General features: G+C 42.6%; 1 protein-coding gene across 8 annotated transcripts in view; it reads left to right on the forward strand.

Annotated features, from left to right (window-relative positions):
• diaph2 (diaphanous-related formin 2) overlaps positions 1 to 18,931 on the forward strand; it is a 471,153-nt gene that overhangs the window by 153,642 nt on the left and 298,580 nt on the right. For all 8 annotated transcript variants that reach the window (XR_008572894.1, XR_008572895.1, XM_054792014.1 and 5 more), the window contains 4 exons: positions 3,631 to 3,747; positions 14,457 to 14,572; positions 16,802 to 16,866; positions 17,565 to 17,669. Coding sequence is in view for 6 of the 8 variants with exons in the window: in XM_054792014.1 (XP_054647989.1) it covers positions 3,631 to 3,747; positions 14,457 to 14,572; positions 16,802 to 16,866; positions 17,565 to 17,669 (403 nt within the window). In the remaining 2 variants the exon portion in view is untranslated. The remainder of the gene's footprint in view (positions 1 to 3,630; positions 3,748 to 14,456; positions 14,573 to 16,801; positions 16,867 to 17,564; positions 17,670 to 18,931) is intronic.

The following is an 18,931-nucleotide window of genomic DNA, read 5'->3' on the forward strand; positions in this document are numbered from 1 at the left end:
GAATGAATTGTCCAATTGTCTAGTTAGAACTCCAAATTTGATCAGCTTTAAGGTGTTTGACAATTGAGGCTCTACTGTAATAATATCCCAAGGACTCTTGTTAGGGAACTTTTCTTAATCTTTTTGCCTTCTTGTCATTCTCTTGTGTGACAGAATGTGAATACTCTTTTGTACCCCCCCCCCACATTCTACCAGTGTCCACCAGGAAGTTAATAATGTGCGCGGTAATTCAATCTACAGCCAGAAACTTCTTCAAGAAGCTTTGAGCAGGAAGCGTTTAATAATTCACAAATCTTCTCTGAGGCTATGTATGAATGAGTGGCACGGGGAGGCGACATGCCAGACACCTTGACATTGTTATGCAGATGTTCCCTCCCCGGCAACCTTCCCCCCCCCCCCCCCCCCCCCCACCAAATCCCACACTTGTAATACTTACACAAAGCCACAAAGCGCTGGCATGAGTGACACCTTGTGTTGACACACGCAGGTGAAGCCAATGTTAAAAATAATTCCACTTGGATTAATGATGCGCTTGAGTGGGTTCACAAATGAGGAGGCCCAATGTTTGTTTCCAAGGACAATGTGGCGTATTGATCGTGGCGCTTCAGGGTATGATTCAAATGCCGTGGTTAGCCCCCTTTACTTCTGCACCACGCTGTCGTACTTCTTCTACCCGCCTCTTGTTTTGTCCATGAATATTGACCAAGCCGCTCCCGTCTGTGTCCGACTTAGGTGCCGGTGCCAAGGAGGTGACTGCGGACCGCTCATAAATATTAATGAGGTGTGAAATGGTGATTGATTGACCCGGCCACTGACTGGCCTACATCCCACTGCCACTGTCGCTCATGTTTATTCATTATTTGGGAGAGAGTGAGAGAGGTCATTGGATGGATTGGCAGTCTGCGTCTGCAGCTCCGTGATAGATAGAACCACTTGGATACTCTCCCAGTCTCGACTCCTTCTTATGTCCTCTCCAATGTTGGTTATAATTGAATCTCACAGGACGGCTAATTCTCCCAGGCGTCATGCAAGGCTAATACAAAAGGAAGGACATGTATACTTTGGAGGTTCTCTGAACTTCTCTCAAAAATGTGATACTAATTAAAGACGTAGTTGAAATGAATACGTGATGTGCCAAACGTATTTAATTCAAGCAAAACATGTTCTGACACGACTGTACACCAACTATCAGATGCCCAAGTATTGATTTATATCGGAAGGCTCATTTTCAATAAGATTGGTAGGAAACTAAACCAGTCCTCTGATTTCTTTGAATGCACTTTATTGACCTCATTCATCTTCATAGATTATGATAAATGTAGTTTGGGTTATTTTTTAATTGTCTTTTTTATTTCATTAATTGCTTTGCGAAAAAATATATTTACTTTTTATTTGAATATTTTTTTCATTTTTTTAGCTTAATATTTTGTTCACTTAGCTGGTCAATATAAATTCTATTTATTTTTTTCATAGAAGCATTTCATAGCTGATGAAAATGGCCGTGGTTATTTTCTATTTTCTTCTTCTTTTATTATTTATTTGGCTATTTTAAAAGAAAAAAATAAACTTTTTTATTTGAACATTTTTCATTCATTATTTGATTTTATTAGATTTTTTTATTATTTATTTATAGTTTATTTAAAATCAAAACGTACCGTGTTAACGGCGGTAGTTAATTGATTTCATTAATTACGTTACATTTTTTATCGTAATTAACGCATACGTCTTATGGCAAGCCACACATCTCACTGTTAAGACGCCAGACGGCAGCGCGGTGTAGTTCCCCACAGAGTCACACAGAGTGTGACACTCTTTCATAACTTTAATCTAACCTGAACACATAAACAGCGGTGCAATTCCAACAACATACATGTATTGCGTACTCACAAAAGCGTCTGTTGTCCCTTCGTCGTCAGAACAACACTTCCTCATTGTCACTGCACGCCGCGAGATGCATTCAGTGACACTGTGAACATCACAAGAACGTCTTTATTTTGTCTAAATAAACAGAAAGACAAAGAAAAACAATACGTGGATATTCGTGTCACTCACTTTGTAACTCTAAATGTGGAAGTACAATTTGCTGCATTTAAGTATGCTCAGAAATCTCAGAAAATACACCCAAAATGTGAATTGGGCTTAAATGACGTGGTGTGTTTGAACGCAACTCCTCATTGCTCATAGTACCACGGTTAAAGTGTGATTCAAATGTTCTGCTACTTTTACAGAAACTAGTGTTAGGTAAATCGATTTTTTTAGCTTGATAGAAATTTTCAGTTCATTTGGAGCTGTTAATACATGCAAATATATACAGTCCCATTTATCTTTCTTTCAGTAAAATACAATAAAAAAAATGGGTATATTTCAGACATCATTTGAAATGTTGATTAATCATGATTTATTCATTTGAAACCCATCTGATCTGATAAAAAATTGTAATCATTTGACAGCACTAATATATATATGTATATGTTTGTGTGTGTGTGTGTAATTATTTTTAAAAGTGTATATATTTCACAATAATATCCATACTAATAATCTATGCCGTACTATTTAGTCTAAATCCCTGACAATATATGCCCCAAAGCGTGTACTTACATCCTAAACTGTCGCTGTTTAGAAGACATATTTCCTTCTTCAATGGCAGAAATAAGAACAACATGCACCGCTAAGTGAAAATGTCACTTTGTCACCGCGCTCCTTGTAAATATTTTAGGAGGTTGCGCTTCATGTCAGAATGTCAGCTTCTCATCTGTCACTTATTTATGTGCACATTTATAGGACATATTTGGGAAGCTTTTTGCACTTTTCTTTTTTTTTAAAACAAGATGAGGCTCCGTGGGGAAATCCTTTCTTTTCTTGCACAAACTAAATCGCATCTGCATTAGTTTGCACTGTGCTCTTTAAGTTCCTAAGAAGTTTGACAAGCACAAATCAAGTGTTTAATAATGTTTCAATATATGAATTAAAGGCATTAGCAGACGGCATGATGATTGTTTAATGCAACACAAAGAGGTAAATATGTAAGACTACTATGCAGAAAATGCTGGAAGAATGACGAGTGTAGCAGATTTCGACATCTGACAGATGTGTTTTAGATGTCCGAGCCATCAACGCTCCCTCTTGGGGAAAGCTAACGCAAGACACATAATCAATACCTTTTGCAAATTTAATAACCAAGTTTTTTGTGTGTGTGTGTGTGTGGATTGAACGTCAGTTTCAATCACAAAAGTGACTCTCAGTGTAATTGTTGTTCTGCAAATGAGCACCTCCGCCGTCATGCTCGCCTTAAATATTCAAACCTTTTTTAGACTTTTTTTTCTCATCTAATTAATTTTCTACTTTGAAAGCATCAGAGTGACAGGTAAACCAGAGGGAGTTATTTTATATTTTATATTTTTCTCCATACTTCCTCTTGTTCTATCAGCTCCCTGGAGACAAGAAGAAGCAGCACATCTGTGTTTGCTTTTACACAATGATGCCTGTCAGGAAGCGGGAGGAATTGTTTAGAGTTACTTTGCTACTTTGCATTTGAATTGTCTCCTCCAATGGACTGTAATGATGAGTCATGTGACTGTCTAGTAATCATAGTAATTACCAAGCTGCTTCCCTTAACTTTGCCCTCCCCACTGATATGAATGAGGTGTATCATCTCTTGTCCAACATGGTAAAAGACACAGGGTCCGAGACCTATTTCCTGTCCATTCTGCAGCACCTGCTGCTCATCAGGAATGACTACTACATCAGGTAAAGTGATTATGCACCACACAGCACCTTTAGCGAAACCGAGGTAATGCATTTTGCTTTCATCCGGGAAAATGTTGTAAACACAAATTGCAAAACTGAATTGATTACAAGGCTATTAATGGTATTTAATGGAATTTAATGGAATTTTCATCCTTGTGATCTGTGCCTCTATCACCTAGTTCACCCTCAGCCCCAAGTTCAAGTTGCAACAACTTTTGGTTCCCAAAGCTACTAAAAGACAATAACCAACGTTGGGCAAACCCCGACTTAAACAAATGAATGCCTTACTTCAAATAAACCCCTTATGCCTTATCCTTGCAGAAAAAAAACAAAAACAAAAAAAAAACAAAAACAGTGGTGCAGCTACTGTAGATGGCTGCAATCACCTTTATGTTAGGAACAACCTAGCGGTGCAGTTTGGTCAGGTAATGTTTCTGTTAACGACATGACATCCTAGCAGCAGGAAGGAGTCTAAACACCAGAAAGAAGAAAACAAACTTTTATGGAAGTGAGGCATCTTTCGCCATAGTCACGGGTTGCTTTGTAACACGGGGACATTAGCAGGTCATAAAAACCTTTACCGTGTTAAAATGTCAAATTTTGCACTCTGTGCTCCCAGCCATACTCTTAACACACCCTACATACTTTCAAAAGGCTCCTGCCTCTGTTAATCACCCACTATGTTGACTACTTAAACCAGGTTTTCCCCAAAACTTTTTCATGTCAAGATTTTATTTCCCAAATTTACTAAAACACATTTAGGGCATTAACCTGACTTAAACAAATAAATGCCTCACGCAGCAGAAAAGATGACGAGAGAAACAGCGAAAGAAATGACATTTTTTTCCACCATGTATTGGCAGATATATCAAATTTTTTTCAGCCCTCAATATCAGCATCGGCCCCAAAAATCTCATATTGGTTGGGCTCTAACTGGTACAGTTGGGAAAGCGTTTCCACTGTAGCCGGAACACCAGTTAATGCATGAGCCGTGTCAACTGTGGGACGGCATAGCATGCAACTCAACAGTCAATACATCAAAGCAAAAAAAACAAAAACACACACTTTACTGAATAACATCCCCAAGTTGCACATCAAAAAAAAAAAAAAAATGAGGCTCTATTCTTAGGACTCAATGATTGTCAATTAGCCGGCAAAGTGAGCAGAGCTGCGTGATCTTACGGCCATGCAACGAGTGCAAACATAGACTGATGTGGAACTTTGCCAGCGTGTGTGCTGTTCTACATATTACGGATGCCCCGATCGATCACCAATCAATACCGGCCGATTTCCGTAAAAAAAACACGTGATCGGCATATTCAAAGCCACAAAAAAACGATCGGTGTGCGGCGGCAAGCACTACATGTGTGCTGTGTCACGTAGGGTTGCCAACACCCACTTTGTGCCGTCCTAATAAAGTAGTAGTAACAATAAGATAGTAATAAAGTAGTGTACAAAGTACAATAAAGCAGTGTACAATTTAAATGTTTCTTCCATTTCCTATGCTGCCTCTCCTCAGTAGGGTTGCTTGGGCATGCTGGAGCCTATCCCAGCTGACTTTGGGTGAGAGGCAGGGTAAACCTTGGACTGGTCGTCAGCCAATCGCAGGGCACATATAGACAAACAAGCATTCACACTCACATTCATACCTATGTGCGATTTAGAGTCTCCAATGAACCTAATATACATACCCGGAGAAAACCCACACACGCACGGGGAGAACATGCAAACTCCACACGGAGATTCGAATCCAGACCTTCCCGATCTCCGGACTGTGTGGAACAACATGCTAGCCACTGGCCCAATTTACAGTAAATGTTTCCAGTCATAAATAAAACAGAAATAGTTGACATATTGAATGGTGATGAAAGTTGTAGACCCCTGCAACCTGGACACTGAATTTATTCTGTTTTAATTTAAGCAAGACAGATTTCTGTTTATTTATTATTTATTATGATCTGTATTAATTTATATATATATATATATATATATATATATATAATTTTTTTCATCTTGGACTAAAAGTAAATGATTAAACAATCTATTTGCCATGTGTTCATATTACAGTACTCTAAAATCAAATTAAATTCAGGTTTGCGTCAAATAGCACAAAAATTGTTTCACACAAATAAAGGCAAAAAAAAAAATCCACCCAAAGGTATATTTTTTCCTAATTACCTATTTGCCAGGGGCCATTGGAATTGTCTAACAGCACCCCTTGCCAATACCACATAAATAAATAGACACATGTGCAGTTAATCCATGTGATCTGTATCAGCCGATCTCACTCATGGATGATCGGTATCAGAATCTGCAGCATAAAACCCTGATCGGAGCATCCCTAGTACATAGATGTTCTGAGCTGATATTAAAACGGACACATAGGTCACTCCCACTTGTTGTCAATGCAAACAGGATGGTGCAACCAAAGTACGTGTGGTTGCTTTACAAAAAAGTGCTACGATGCTCTTTTGCAACTTGGAATTATTACATAGTACTAAAGTGTTGCTTTTATTTTTTGCCTTTTAAAAGAAAACGTGTCAGTCACCGGGCAAACAAGTAAGGAAGGTAGAGGTAGAGCTGTGAATCGAGTGACACTGATGAATTCGCTGCTGTGTCAGGCCTTTTTTGCAGACTTATAAAAAGAATGTTGCAAAGCGAGGGGATGATGATGATGATGATGATAAGAGGGAGATGAATTTATCATAGACAAGTTGCTCTACCCTTGGAGTTATAAATAATGCATCTCTCATCTATAAGGAGGAAGCGAGGGAGGGGGGAGGATTCACATAAAAAAAAACGTAAAAAAAACGAAATCCTTTCTCTAGCTCGGCTTCAGTGTCCATGCGTGGACGCTAATCCAAGCCAGCTGTAGAAACGCACACTCACAGAACATGGCGTTGTTTTTAAACATTGAGTTTTGTTTAGAAATATTTCCAATCTATGAGTTCTATAAGTTTGCTCATACTGTATGCCTGAGGGTATTTATCTGTGAAATTAATGAGCGTAAGAGGTGATTAGTGGTGGTAAGGCGTTCTTGTGCAAATGCATTTTTACAGTTATATTACATATGTTTGGAATCGTTTTCTCATGAATAAATAATAGCAACTTGACAGTGAAGTATAAAGTATACACTCAAAATCTTAAGACCAGTTGAAAAATTGCTAGAATTTGCATTTTGCACATTTGGATCTTAATGAGGTTTTTAAGTAGAGCTACAATATGCAAAAGCAAGAAGGGGGAGTGAGACAAAAAGCATTTTGAAAAATTCATTTATTGAAAACAACATTCCATTCCATTCCATTTTCCTCCACTTATCCGGGTCCGGGTCGCGGGGGCAGCAGTCTCAGTAGGGAAGCCCAGACTTCCCAGTCCCCGACCACCTCCTCCAGCTCCACCGGGAGGACACCAAGGCGTTCCCAGGCCAGCTGTGAGACATAATCCCTCCAGCGTGTCCTAGGTCTTCCCCGGGGCCTTCTCCCGGCTGGGCATGCCCGAAACACCTCACCAGGGAGGCGTCCGGGAGGCATCCGGACTAGATGCCTAAGCCACCTCAGCTGGCTCCTCTCGATGTGAAGGAGCAGTGGCTCTACTCTGAGCTCCTCCCGGATAACCGAGCTCCTCACCCTGTCTCTTAGGGTGAGTCCCGCTACCCTACGAAGAAAACTCATTTCAGCCGCTTGTATCCGCGATCTCGTTTTTTTGGTCATGACCCAAAGCTCATGACCATAGGTGAGGGTGGGAACATAGATCGAACGGTAAATTGAGAGCTTTGCCTTCCGGCTCAGCTCTCTCTTCACCACGACGGTCCGGTACAGCGACCGCATTACTGCAGACGCTGCGCCGATCCGCCTATCGACCTCACGCTCCAACCTTCCCTCACTCGTGAACAAGACCCCGAGATACTTGAACTCCTCAACCTGGGGCAGGACCTCATTCCCAACCTGGAGGGAGCAATCCACCCTTTTCCGACTGAGAACCATGGCCTCGGATTTGGAGGTGCTGAGTCTCATCCCAGAAGCTTCACACTCAGATGCAAACCGTCCCAGTAAACGCTGCAGGTCACAGCTGGATGAGGCCATCAGGACCACATCGTCTGCAAATAGCAGAGATGAGATCCTAGTGCCCCCGAACTGGACTCCCTCGACACCTTGGCTGCGCCTAGAAATTCTGTCCATGAAAATTATGAACAGAATCGGTGACAAAGGGCAGCCTTGGCGGAGGCCAGCGTTCACCGGAAACAGGCTTGACTTACTACTGGCAATGCGAACCAGGCTCCTGCTCCGGTTGTACAAGAACTGAATGGCACGTAGTAGCGCGCCACCAATCCCATACTCCCGGAGCACCCCCCACAGGACACCGCGAGGGACACGGTCGAATGCCTTTTCCAGGTCCACAAAGCACATGTAGACCGGTTGGGCAAACTCCCAAGTACCCTCCAGGACCCTTGTAAGGGTGTAGAGCTGGTCCAGTGTTCCGCGACCAGGACGAAAACCACATTGCACCTCCTGTAGCCGAGGTTCGATTAACGGTCGTACCCTTCTCTCCAGCACCCTGGAATAGACTTTCCCAGGGAGGCTGAGGAGTGTGATCCCCCTATAGTTGGAACACACCCTCCGGTCACCCTTCTTGAAAAGGGGGACCACCACCCCAGTCTGCCAATCCAGAGGTACTGTTCCCGACCTCCACGCAATGTTGAAGAGACGTGTCAGCCAAGACAGTCCCGCAACATCCAGAGCCTTGAGGAATTCAGGGCGAAACTCGTCCACCCCCAGAGCCTTGCCACTGGGGAGCGTTTTGACTACCCCAGATACCTCAGCCACGGTGATGGTACTGTCCGCGTTCGTATCCTCAGTCTCTGCTTCCTCTATGGAAGGTATGTCAGTGGGATTGAGAAGGGCCTCAAAGTATTCCTTCCACCGCCCAACTATATCCTCAGTCGAGGTCAGCAGGCTCCCGTCCCCACTGTAAACAGTGTGGACCGGGCACTGCTTCCCCTTTCTGAGGCGCCGGACGGTTTGCCAGAACCTCTTCGAGGCCGACCGAAAGTCGTGTTCCATGGCCTCACCGAACTCCTCCCACACCCGAGTTTTTGTCTCAAACACCGCCGAAGCCGCGTGCCGCTTGGCCTGCCGGTACCTGTCAGCTGCTTCAGGAGTCCCGCAAGCCATCCATGCTCGATAGGACTCCTTCTTCAGCTTGACGGAAGCCCTGACCTCTGGTGTCTACCATCGGGTTCGAGGCTTGCCGCCACGACTGGCACCGACCACCTTGCGGCCGCAGCTCCGATCGGCTGCCTCAGCAATGGAGGCACGGAATAGAGCCCATTCGGACTCGATATCCTCGTCCTCCCCCGGGATGCAGGAGAAGCTCTGCCGGAGGTGAGATCTGAAGACTCGACGAACAGGAGACTCTGCCAAACGTTCCCAGCACACCCTCACTACACGTTTGGGTCTCCCGGGTCTGTCCGGCATCCTCCCCCGCCATCTAATCCAACTCATCACCAGGTGGTGATCAGTTGACAGCTCAGCCCCTCTCTTTACCCGCGTGTCCAAAACATGCGGACGCAGGTCTGATGATACGACTACAAAGTCGATCATAGACCTGCGACCTAGGGTGTCCTGGTGCCATGTGCACTTATGGACATCCTTATGCTGGAACATGGTGTTTGTGATGGACAAACTGTGGTTCGCACAGAAGTCCAACAGCATCACACCGCACGGGTTCAGATCGGGGAGGCCGTTCCTTCCAATCACGCCCCTCCAGGTCACACTGTCATTGCCCACATGGGCGTTGAAGTCTCCCAGTAAAACGACAGAGTCACCAGTTGGGGTGCTCTCCAGCACCCCTCTGATGGACTTTAGGAAGGCTGGGTACTCTGAACTGCCGTTTGGCGCGTACGCACAAACGACAGTCAGGACCCTTTCCCCAACCCGAAGGCGTAGGGAAATGACCCTCTCGTTCACCGGGGATGACTCCAACACAGAGGCACCGAGCCGGGGGGCTATTAATAAGCCCACACCAGCTCGCCGCCTCTCCCCTGCAGCAACTCCAGAGTAGAACAAGGTCCAGCCCCTCTCGAAGAGTTTGGATCCAGAACCCAAACTGTGGGTCGAGGTGAGTCCGACTATATCTAGTCGGAATGTCTCAACCTTTCTCACAAGTTTGGGCTCCTTCCCCGCCAGACAAGTGACGTTCCATGTCCCAAGAACCAGATTTGGCCGCCGAAGACCAGGTCGCCTAGGTGCCCGCCCTCGACCGCCACCCAAAACGCAATGCACCGGACCCTTATGCTTGTCCCCGCAGGTGGTGGGTCTACGGGGGGGAGATCCCGTGTGGCTTTTTCGGGCTGAGCCCGGCCGGGTCCCACGGGTGAAAGCCCGACCACCAGACGCTCGCCTGCGAGCCCCTCCCCCAGGCCTGGCTCCAGGGTGAGGCCCCGGTATCCCACTTCCGGGCGAGGTGCGGTCTCTCCTCGTGTGTTCATTCATACGGGTCTTCTGAATCACTCTTGGTCTGGCCCGTCACCCAGGACCTGTTTGCCTTGGGAGACCCTACCAGGGGCATATAGCCCCAGACAACATAGCTCCTAGGATCACTCGGGCACACAAACCCCTCCACCACGATAAGGTGGTGATTCAAGGAGGGGTTGAAAACAACAATTAAACTGAAATAGGCTTTTTATCAGCTGATCAAAAGTTTAAGACCATCGCTCAAAAAATTACAAAAAACTCTCCAAACCAGAACAAAAAATGTTCTCAGTAGGACTCAGTAATGAGTAGCTCTACCGTTCTTGTTAATCACTTCAAAAATATCGCTTGATGTGAGTGTTTCCAGGAGGCTAGTGGGAACATTGCTCCAAGTGGTGAAGATGGCTTCACCAAGGGCATCAACTGTCTGGAACTAATGGCCATTTTTATAAACTTCCCTTGCCATCCATCCCCAAATGTTCTTTATGGGATTTAAATGAGGGGAACATGCAGGATGGTCCAAAAGAGTGATGTTATTCTCCCTGAAGAAGTCTTTGGTCAAGCGAGCATTGTGAACTGCAGCGTTGTCCTGTTGAAAAACCCAGCTGTTACCACACAGACGAGGGCCCTCAGTCATTAGGGATGCCCGCTGCAACATCTGCACATAAGCAGTCGCCGTTTGACGACCCCACACCATCTGAAGCTCCGGTGTTCCACTGAATGAAAAAGCACCCCAGACCATGATGGACCCCCCTCCACTGTGCCGGGTAGAAAACATCTCAGGTGGGATCTCCTTGTCATGCCAGTAACGTTGGAAGCCATCTGGACCGTCAAGGTAACATTTTTTCTCATCAGAGAATAAAACTTTTTTCCACGTCCCATGTTTGATGCTCCCTTGCCAGGAAAAAAAAAAAAAAAATGTTGTGGTTTGGAGAGTTTTTTACCATGGTCTTAAACTTTTGGTCAGCTGATAAACAGTCTATTTCAGTTTAATTGTTGTTTTCAATAATTTACTTTTACAAAGTGCTTTTTGTCTCACCCCCCCTTCTTCTTTTTACATATTGTAGCTCTACTTAAAACCTCATTAAGACCCAAATGTGCAAAATGCAAATTCTAGCAATTTTTCAACTGGTCTTAAGATTTTGATCAGGAGTGTATACTGTATGTGTGTGTGTGTGTGTATGTATATATATATATATATATATATATATATATATATATATATATATATATATATATATATATATATATATATATATACTGTATATATATATATATACAAACACTTTTTAACAGGGCCACTCACTATTTAAACGTCAAGTATTTCTCTTTTTTTTCCAGCTTCCTTCTCAAAGTTAAATACATTAATCCAAACTCTGAAATTATATATAATATGTAAACATGTGTGTGTGTGTATATATATATATATATATATATATATATATATATATGCATGCCGACTCTGTGGCTAAGCAGCAACAGCACTTAAAGGATATGTCTATTTGATATGTGGAATGCATCTTATATTGAGGTGGACAACACATTTGGCAATTAATTGTGGCTTGTAGAGTGGGGGAAATTGAATATACTGTATAAGTATTTCAGGATGTTGTGTATTGGGCAACGTGTTCAAGCGTTGTGTATGCTGTCATTGCTCCGAAAGCCAGCTTGTGTTGTTGCTCTCTGCCTCAGGGGCTTGGTTTATTTTTGATAATTAATCTCTCACTGCAAGCCCTAATGAATGAGAGCACATCAAACCCGCCCTGTAAATATAGAGCAGATCTGCTCTTTTGGAGCCCGTCGATATGGGGATTACACTGGCTGTGTGGAGGAGAGCTGGATCCATTGACTGGAATCACACTCAACTGACTTATCATAGCAAGAAATGGAGGTGCCAGAGTCCAAAAAAAAAAAAAAAAAAAAAAAAAGATGCAGTGGGACATATGCTGGCTTTTTTGGAGCCTGGCCCTGCCCACCATGGTGGGGTCTGACAGTTTTGGGTCACACTCTCCGTCATCACACGGCCTCCCATCCTCCCAACCCCCGCCCGGTGGTGGCAGAGGATGGAGGACGGCTGGAAAATAGGGCGGCTTATTGAGATAATAATACAGCGTACACGAGTGACAGTTGTAAGCCGAGTGGCACCACGCTTAAGCCGTGCAGGGCGATGCTCGTGAGCTTCATCCAATCACGAGTGGGAGAAGCTGCCAGCTCAAGCTTTAATGTGTGGCTTTTTATTCCTTGAAATAAGAGCACCTACATGTTTTTTTTCATTTCTCTTTTCCTTTGCCCGAGACTTCACCACAAGGTGACAACAGAACCCTCTTTTTGTGTTTGAAGGCACAATTCATTGTGATAATTGACACAAACACTTTTTAACAGGGCCACTCACTGTTTAAACGTCAAGTATTTCTCTCTTTTTTTTCCTGCTTCCTTCTCAAAGTTAAATACATTAATCCAAACTCTGAAATTATATATAATATATAAACATGTATACATATATAAATTAAATAATAACATTAATAATAATAATAATAATAATAATAATAATAATAATAATAATAATAATAATAATAATAATATACAACATACTATAACATCTATAAAATATTTCAAATTACTACAATATTAATATAAACATAAAAATGATAATAAATAATAATACACACTGGTATTTGGAAGCAGGAGTAAAGTAATACAAATGATTAACTAAAATACAAATAATAATAATAATAATGATACAAATAAGAAATACATAAAACAAATGTATTTGTCAAGAATATTACAACTTATACCTTTTGGGAATTATCACAGGCAAGACAAGTTTATTTAAAGAGCACAATTTGTACACAACGTGATTCAGAATGCTTTACAGAAATCACTTCATAAAATCATTCCATAGAACATTAAATCATTCCATAGAACATAAAATCATTCTAAAATCTAAACCCCCACATAAAATTCCACAAATCATTCCATAAAACAAAACAAAAAATCCAAATGAAGAGTGCAGATAAAATACTTTCAGTTGAAAAGAAGTTTTCAAGCCTGGATTTGAACATTGCCAAAGTTGAGGATTGTCACACATCTTCTGGAAGACTGTTCCAGATTTTGGCAGCATACAACTGAAACGCAGCCTCGCCATGTTTATTCCTGACTCTGGCTGCCCAGAGTCAGGAGAACATGATAACATAAAACAATGAATAATTCATGAATTTCAATGTGATTTCAGAATATTTTGATATATTTATAATAATTTTGTACCTGCCATCACCAACTATTTATCCTTTTTAAATGTCCTTCTCCAGTTTAATAAATGGACTCTATAAAAATACAAAATAAGCACTAAAAAGCAATAATATAAAAAAATACAACTAAATAATAATTTTTTTAAACTTGAAAAATGTTTGCAACAGTGTGACATTTGTATTGTATACATTGTAATCAGCAACACAAAGGATTTGTTTTCTAATTCAAATTCCAATGTTCCATATCAAGGCTACATTGAATTGAAATGCATACAAGTGATAATAATGATAATAATAATAATAATAATGACAATATTGAGATACAATATAACATATACCGTAGTTCTAATGATCCAGAGGACTTGCAGCAACTTTGCTTTTTCACGTCAAGAATTGCACATGAACTTTGGGGGTCAATGTTGTGCTTAGAAAATAATTATTTCTCAGTTAGGAACTCATCTTAAATGGCAATGTATTTGCTAAATGTCACATGCAATTAAAGCTGATAGTGTCACTGGCAAAAAGGTCACACATCGGCCCTGGGCTGGCACACACACACACACGGCTCAATAACACACTCCTAACTGGCTGACATGTTTTCCCGGCCATTGTGCTTTCTGTTACACACATTAGACTGATTAGATTTACATATCTAATTTTATGGTTGCTGTAATTGGCAAAGATGATTTCAAATTACGCAAGAGGTCAAGCTTGACCACGGCTACTGTCTGTCACCTTGAAATGCACACACTAATGCATACTCATATGCCCCATTATCTGCTCATTTCATGATAGGAAGAGTGAAGCTAGTGATCAAATTTAACAAGGCCCCTATTTTCTCTCCAGGAGCCTCCGTTTTTTTCCCCCCGACTTGGCATTTGGTGACCTCTAGCTGGGATAAGCGAGTAATTTACGGTTAATTAGCTGCGTAGAGTTTGTGTCATTCATATCTCCTGTAATTGTTCTTCTTCATGCTTTGTGACCCCACCAGGCCTCAGTACTACAAGGTGATTGAGGAATGCGTGTCACAGGTGGTCCTGCATCGAAGCGGGATGGACCCCGACTTCGGCTACAGAAGACTGGATGTGGACTTCACCCATCTAATTGGTACTTTTTTTACATTTTAAATGTAATTGTGATTCCTAAACATTGCCATGGACATTTAAACGACATGGGATATTTAGTACACAGAAATATGTTACACAGAAAGATTTTTTTAACTTTTAATTAAATAAATCATTTTTTCCGAACAGTGCCAAGCAGTGCATGTAATACGGCTGGTTAAACAGTAGCCTACCACAAAAGTTATTCATCGCTGTGCTCGTCCTCCTTTAAAGTCCATTAAAGTCGTCCTCTTCAAGTGTTGGAACTGAACAGCAACACAATTCCGACACCGCTCTATGCTGCCGAGATCCACCGGCAGACCCGAGTAAAACTGCGAGATTGAGCGCCTTCAACCTGAAAGCTGCGCATCACATCCACCTGTCCACGCGTTCTCCATGATGAGTAGTGATGTGCGGATCGATACTGGAATATGGATACTGCCAATACCAGATCTTTATGCTCTAAAATTGATTTTTAAATTAAAATATCAATACTTTGATACTTCAGTCATTTGAGGTGATGTACAGTATGTCATACACAAGAACACAGTGGGAAATAACAGAATTATTGAGACCTTTTCTAAATGTTATGGGTGTCATGAGACACGATGATGATATACGAGATTGGGTCAATGTGAATGAGACGAGACGAGGCGGGATTTTAACATTACTTTCACAATGAAATTAGACTGAAAAAATATACAAATATATATGACATTGCGATCTACTAATTTCATTTCTACAGCGTTGCACTCTGTGTGTATGCTAGCGGCCCCGCCTCCGCCCACTGGGACAAAGAGACTCTATGACAGACAATAGGGCTCACTCTGTTTATGCCGTTGTTCTATGGAACAAACATGCCAAGTTGCTAAAAACAATGCACAAAGAGAACTCTCTTCTTGCCTGTTTGGAGGCGAGAGAGGAGGAAACACGACCACAAATTAGCTGCATCACTGTTTAAGCCGCAGGGTTCATACCGTGAGAAAAAAGTAGCGTCTTATATAGATACATACATACATACATACATTTATACAGTATATATAGACTGCAGACCCATCATCATAGTTGAAGACGAGTGGCTTCAGGACCTCATACAGGTAGCCACAGGTGACCCATTATATAGAGCACCTGTCGTCACAAGAATACACAAACTGTATGGAAATGAAAAGGCAACAAAGTTGGACCAGCTGGCCAAAGCGACGTGTGCTGCACTGACAGGACACCACTGGACGGCAGTAAGCAACCATAACCACATCGAGGTAACAGCACTTCTGATCGATGTTAGGTGGCGGCTGCAATCATTTGCATTCGGAGGAAAGACATTTCGCTGAAGCGTGTGCTCATCAGTTTCTTTATGTTGCTAAGGAGTGGGGGATAATAGACAAGATTACCACTATAGGGACAGATTGTGCTCGAAATATGATGGCAGCAGCCAGGAGTTTACCGTAGGAGCACTTGCCGTATGTCACGCACATGCATTGTTCAGGAAATAAAGACGTTGTATTGCTTTTATGTGTATAGCTGTTAAAGTGCTTTGTTAAATATTTCTGTATTCAAACACCATACCTGTACTACTTTTATTTCAAAACAAAATTCAAGCCAATTGTAGTACTTCAATAGATAAGGTCTACTTAATTAAGCCCAAGATACTGAAAATATGTGATTACATAATATACATACACACACACACACACACACACACACACATATACAAACCTGATCGAAATCTTAAGACCAGTTGCAAAATTGCTAGAATTTGCATTTCGCACGTTTGGATCTTAATGAGGTTTTAAGTAGAGCTACAATATGCAAAAGCAAGAAGGGGGAGTGAGACAAAAAACATTTGGAACTGTTTGATCCTAAGCATTATGGAACAAAAAAGTAAAGTCGTAGACCCAAAAAAATCACGCTGGCGCTGAGCCGGAGGATTCGATTGGCTGTCCGTCAAGACTCAAGGTGGCCTTCGACCCAAATTAAGGCCCTTACTGGTGCCGACTGCAGCACAATAACCATCTGCGGGGAAAGAGTTTAAAAAACAAAAAACAAATTCAAAGACCTCGTCTCCTTCAACGCCACAAAAGTGCCCGTTTAGACTTTGCCAGGGAGCATGGGACAACATGGGACATTGAAAGGTGGAAAAAAGTTGTATTTATACTGTATAACAAAAATGTCACATTAAAAATGCACGTTTCGAGAAGTATTGCAATGTTGTGTGTGCGTGATGTCTTTGCAGAGCAGTGTGTGGACAAAGCCAAAGTTGAAGAGAGCGAGCAGAAAGCTGCCGAGTACTCCAAAAAGGTGAGGCATTAATCACTTCAAACCCCCGCCCCCCTTTGCTTGGCCGACTCCTATCAGGAAAGTCTTTTCTTCCGCAGAGCTCCCAGACAAGCTATTGATTTTCCATGCTTTAATCAATAGCTGGCTGCGACGCTACATGATCCGTATCAGCATTACAAGAATCAATGGCCAGCTTCTGATTTGTGCACAGTGCCAGGCCCCATCTTAACTTTTGTGCAGGTGTTTTGATGCATCTGGAGGGGCATCTTGGAGAAAAGCCTTTCCCTGTGGAAGTAAAGTGAATTTTACATGTTTACACGTCATGTTATATGTTAATGCATATTATTAGAACGTATTTGTAGGCCTCCTTAGTTGTGACACCGAGCCGCTCCTGGCTATGTTTCTTTTCGGGCCCGTGTGCTCCCTGCTGGGCCTGTGAAGTCATTGTGGTGACATGTCTTGGTTTGTGCAAAGGTTAAATCCATCAACATGTATGAAAGGCAGGCCTGAAACAAAGGACAACAGGACTCCCGGGCTATGAGAACCACAAATAGAAAGACTCGGCAAAAAAAAAAAAAAAGACATGGTGCATTTTTTGTTTGTTGATGTGCCCTGAGGCCTCGCTCCTTCTCCGGAGACGCCCCGCCGCTCGCCAGCCCCGACGTTTTCATCACGTCGGTTATGCGTATGACATGTCTGTGTCCTCCTTTTCTCTGCAGTTTGACGAGGAGTTCAGCGCACGGCAGGAGGCCCAGGCCGAGTCTCAAAAGAAGGAGGAGAGAATCAAAGAGCTGGAGGGGAAGATCCAGGCCCTGGAGTCTCAGGTAAATCCACAAAAAAACGAAAAAAAAGAAGACGTCTCTGTTCTTTGCACACCAGTTTTTGGTTTCTCTGGTGATTTTTGAGACTCAGCATTTCACCCTGAAGGTTGCAACCTCTTTAAAAGCTGGTTATTGTAGCTGATTTTACATCTTGCATTAAAACTGGTAGATGACAGGTAAAACCATCATCGAAACATCACTGTCAGAAATGTTTTACCCTCTTTCACACAGTGATCCTGCTTCACAGCCTTCAGTGATCCGGCATTTATTTGTGTATGCATTTCATACAGAACCCAGCAACACAAAATCTTGCTACCAGAGCATTAGATGCGCACAAGCATGTATAAAATACAATTTGCTGCATTTGCTTTCAACACAACAGGTAACAAAATGAATTGCAGAATACCACTTCATACATGTGCCGTCCTGCCTCTGTTATGCCTTTCTATTCTGAGTTGTGTGTGCTTTTCACACAGGCCAGCGACACAGGGAAACAAGTTGCAATATCGCCGGCATTAATTGATGGTGTGAAAAAGGCTACTGTCTTAACACATTTGTCCATCACAATTGTAGGATAAGCTGCCACACAGGCGTCATTCATCCTCTGTTACCGCTCTGATGCTACCTCAGACGCTGGCAAATGATGGGGTTGATTTTCATGTCGGTGCTTTTCACACTGACCATTGGCTATTACATCCATCCATTTTCTATGCCGCTTCTCCTCATTAGGGTCGCGGGGGTACCCTGCAGCCTATCCCAGCTGACTTTGGGCGATAGGCGGGGTACACCCTGGACTGGTCGCCAGCCAATCGCAGGGCACATATAGACAAACAACCATTCACACTCACATTCATACCTATGGACAATTTAGAGTCGCCAATTAACCTCACCTGCATGTTTTTGGAATGTGGGAGGAAACCGGAATACCTGGAGAAAACTCACGCACGCACGGGGAGAACATGCAAACTCCACACAGAGATGCCCAACGGAGATTCAAACCCAGGTCTTCCCAATCTCCTGACTGTGACTGTGTATCCATCATGCTAACCACTAGACCAGCACTAAGAGCGCAACCTAGCTTACTGTTGCCATTACAACAACCTGAGGTGAACATACACTGGTGACGCTGCATGTACAGCCACAATTCAGTGTATGTTCTATTGCACGCTGTGTGAACATTCATTAAATTAATCATCTATCCATTTTACGTCAGTACAGTGAGGCTTGCATTCACTGTATAAGAGTGCAAAACTGGTAGAATATAG

Source organism: Dunckerocampus dactyliophorus, chromosome 11 (genome assembly GCF_027744805.1).
Source record: "Dunckerocampus dactyliophorus isolate RoL2022-P2 chromosome 11, RoL_Ddac_1.1, whole genome shotgun sequence".
Lineage (NCBI taxonomy): Eukaryota > Metazoa > Chordata > Actinopteri > Syngnathiformes > Syngnathidae > Dunckerocampus > Dunckerocampus dactyliophorus.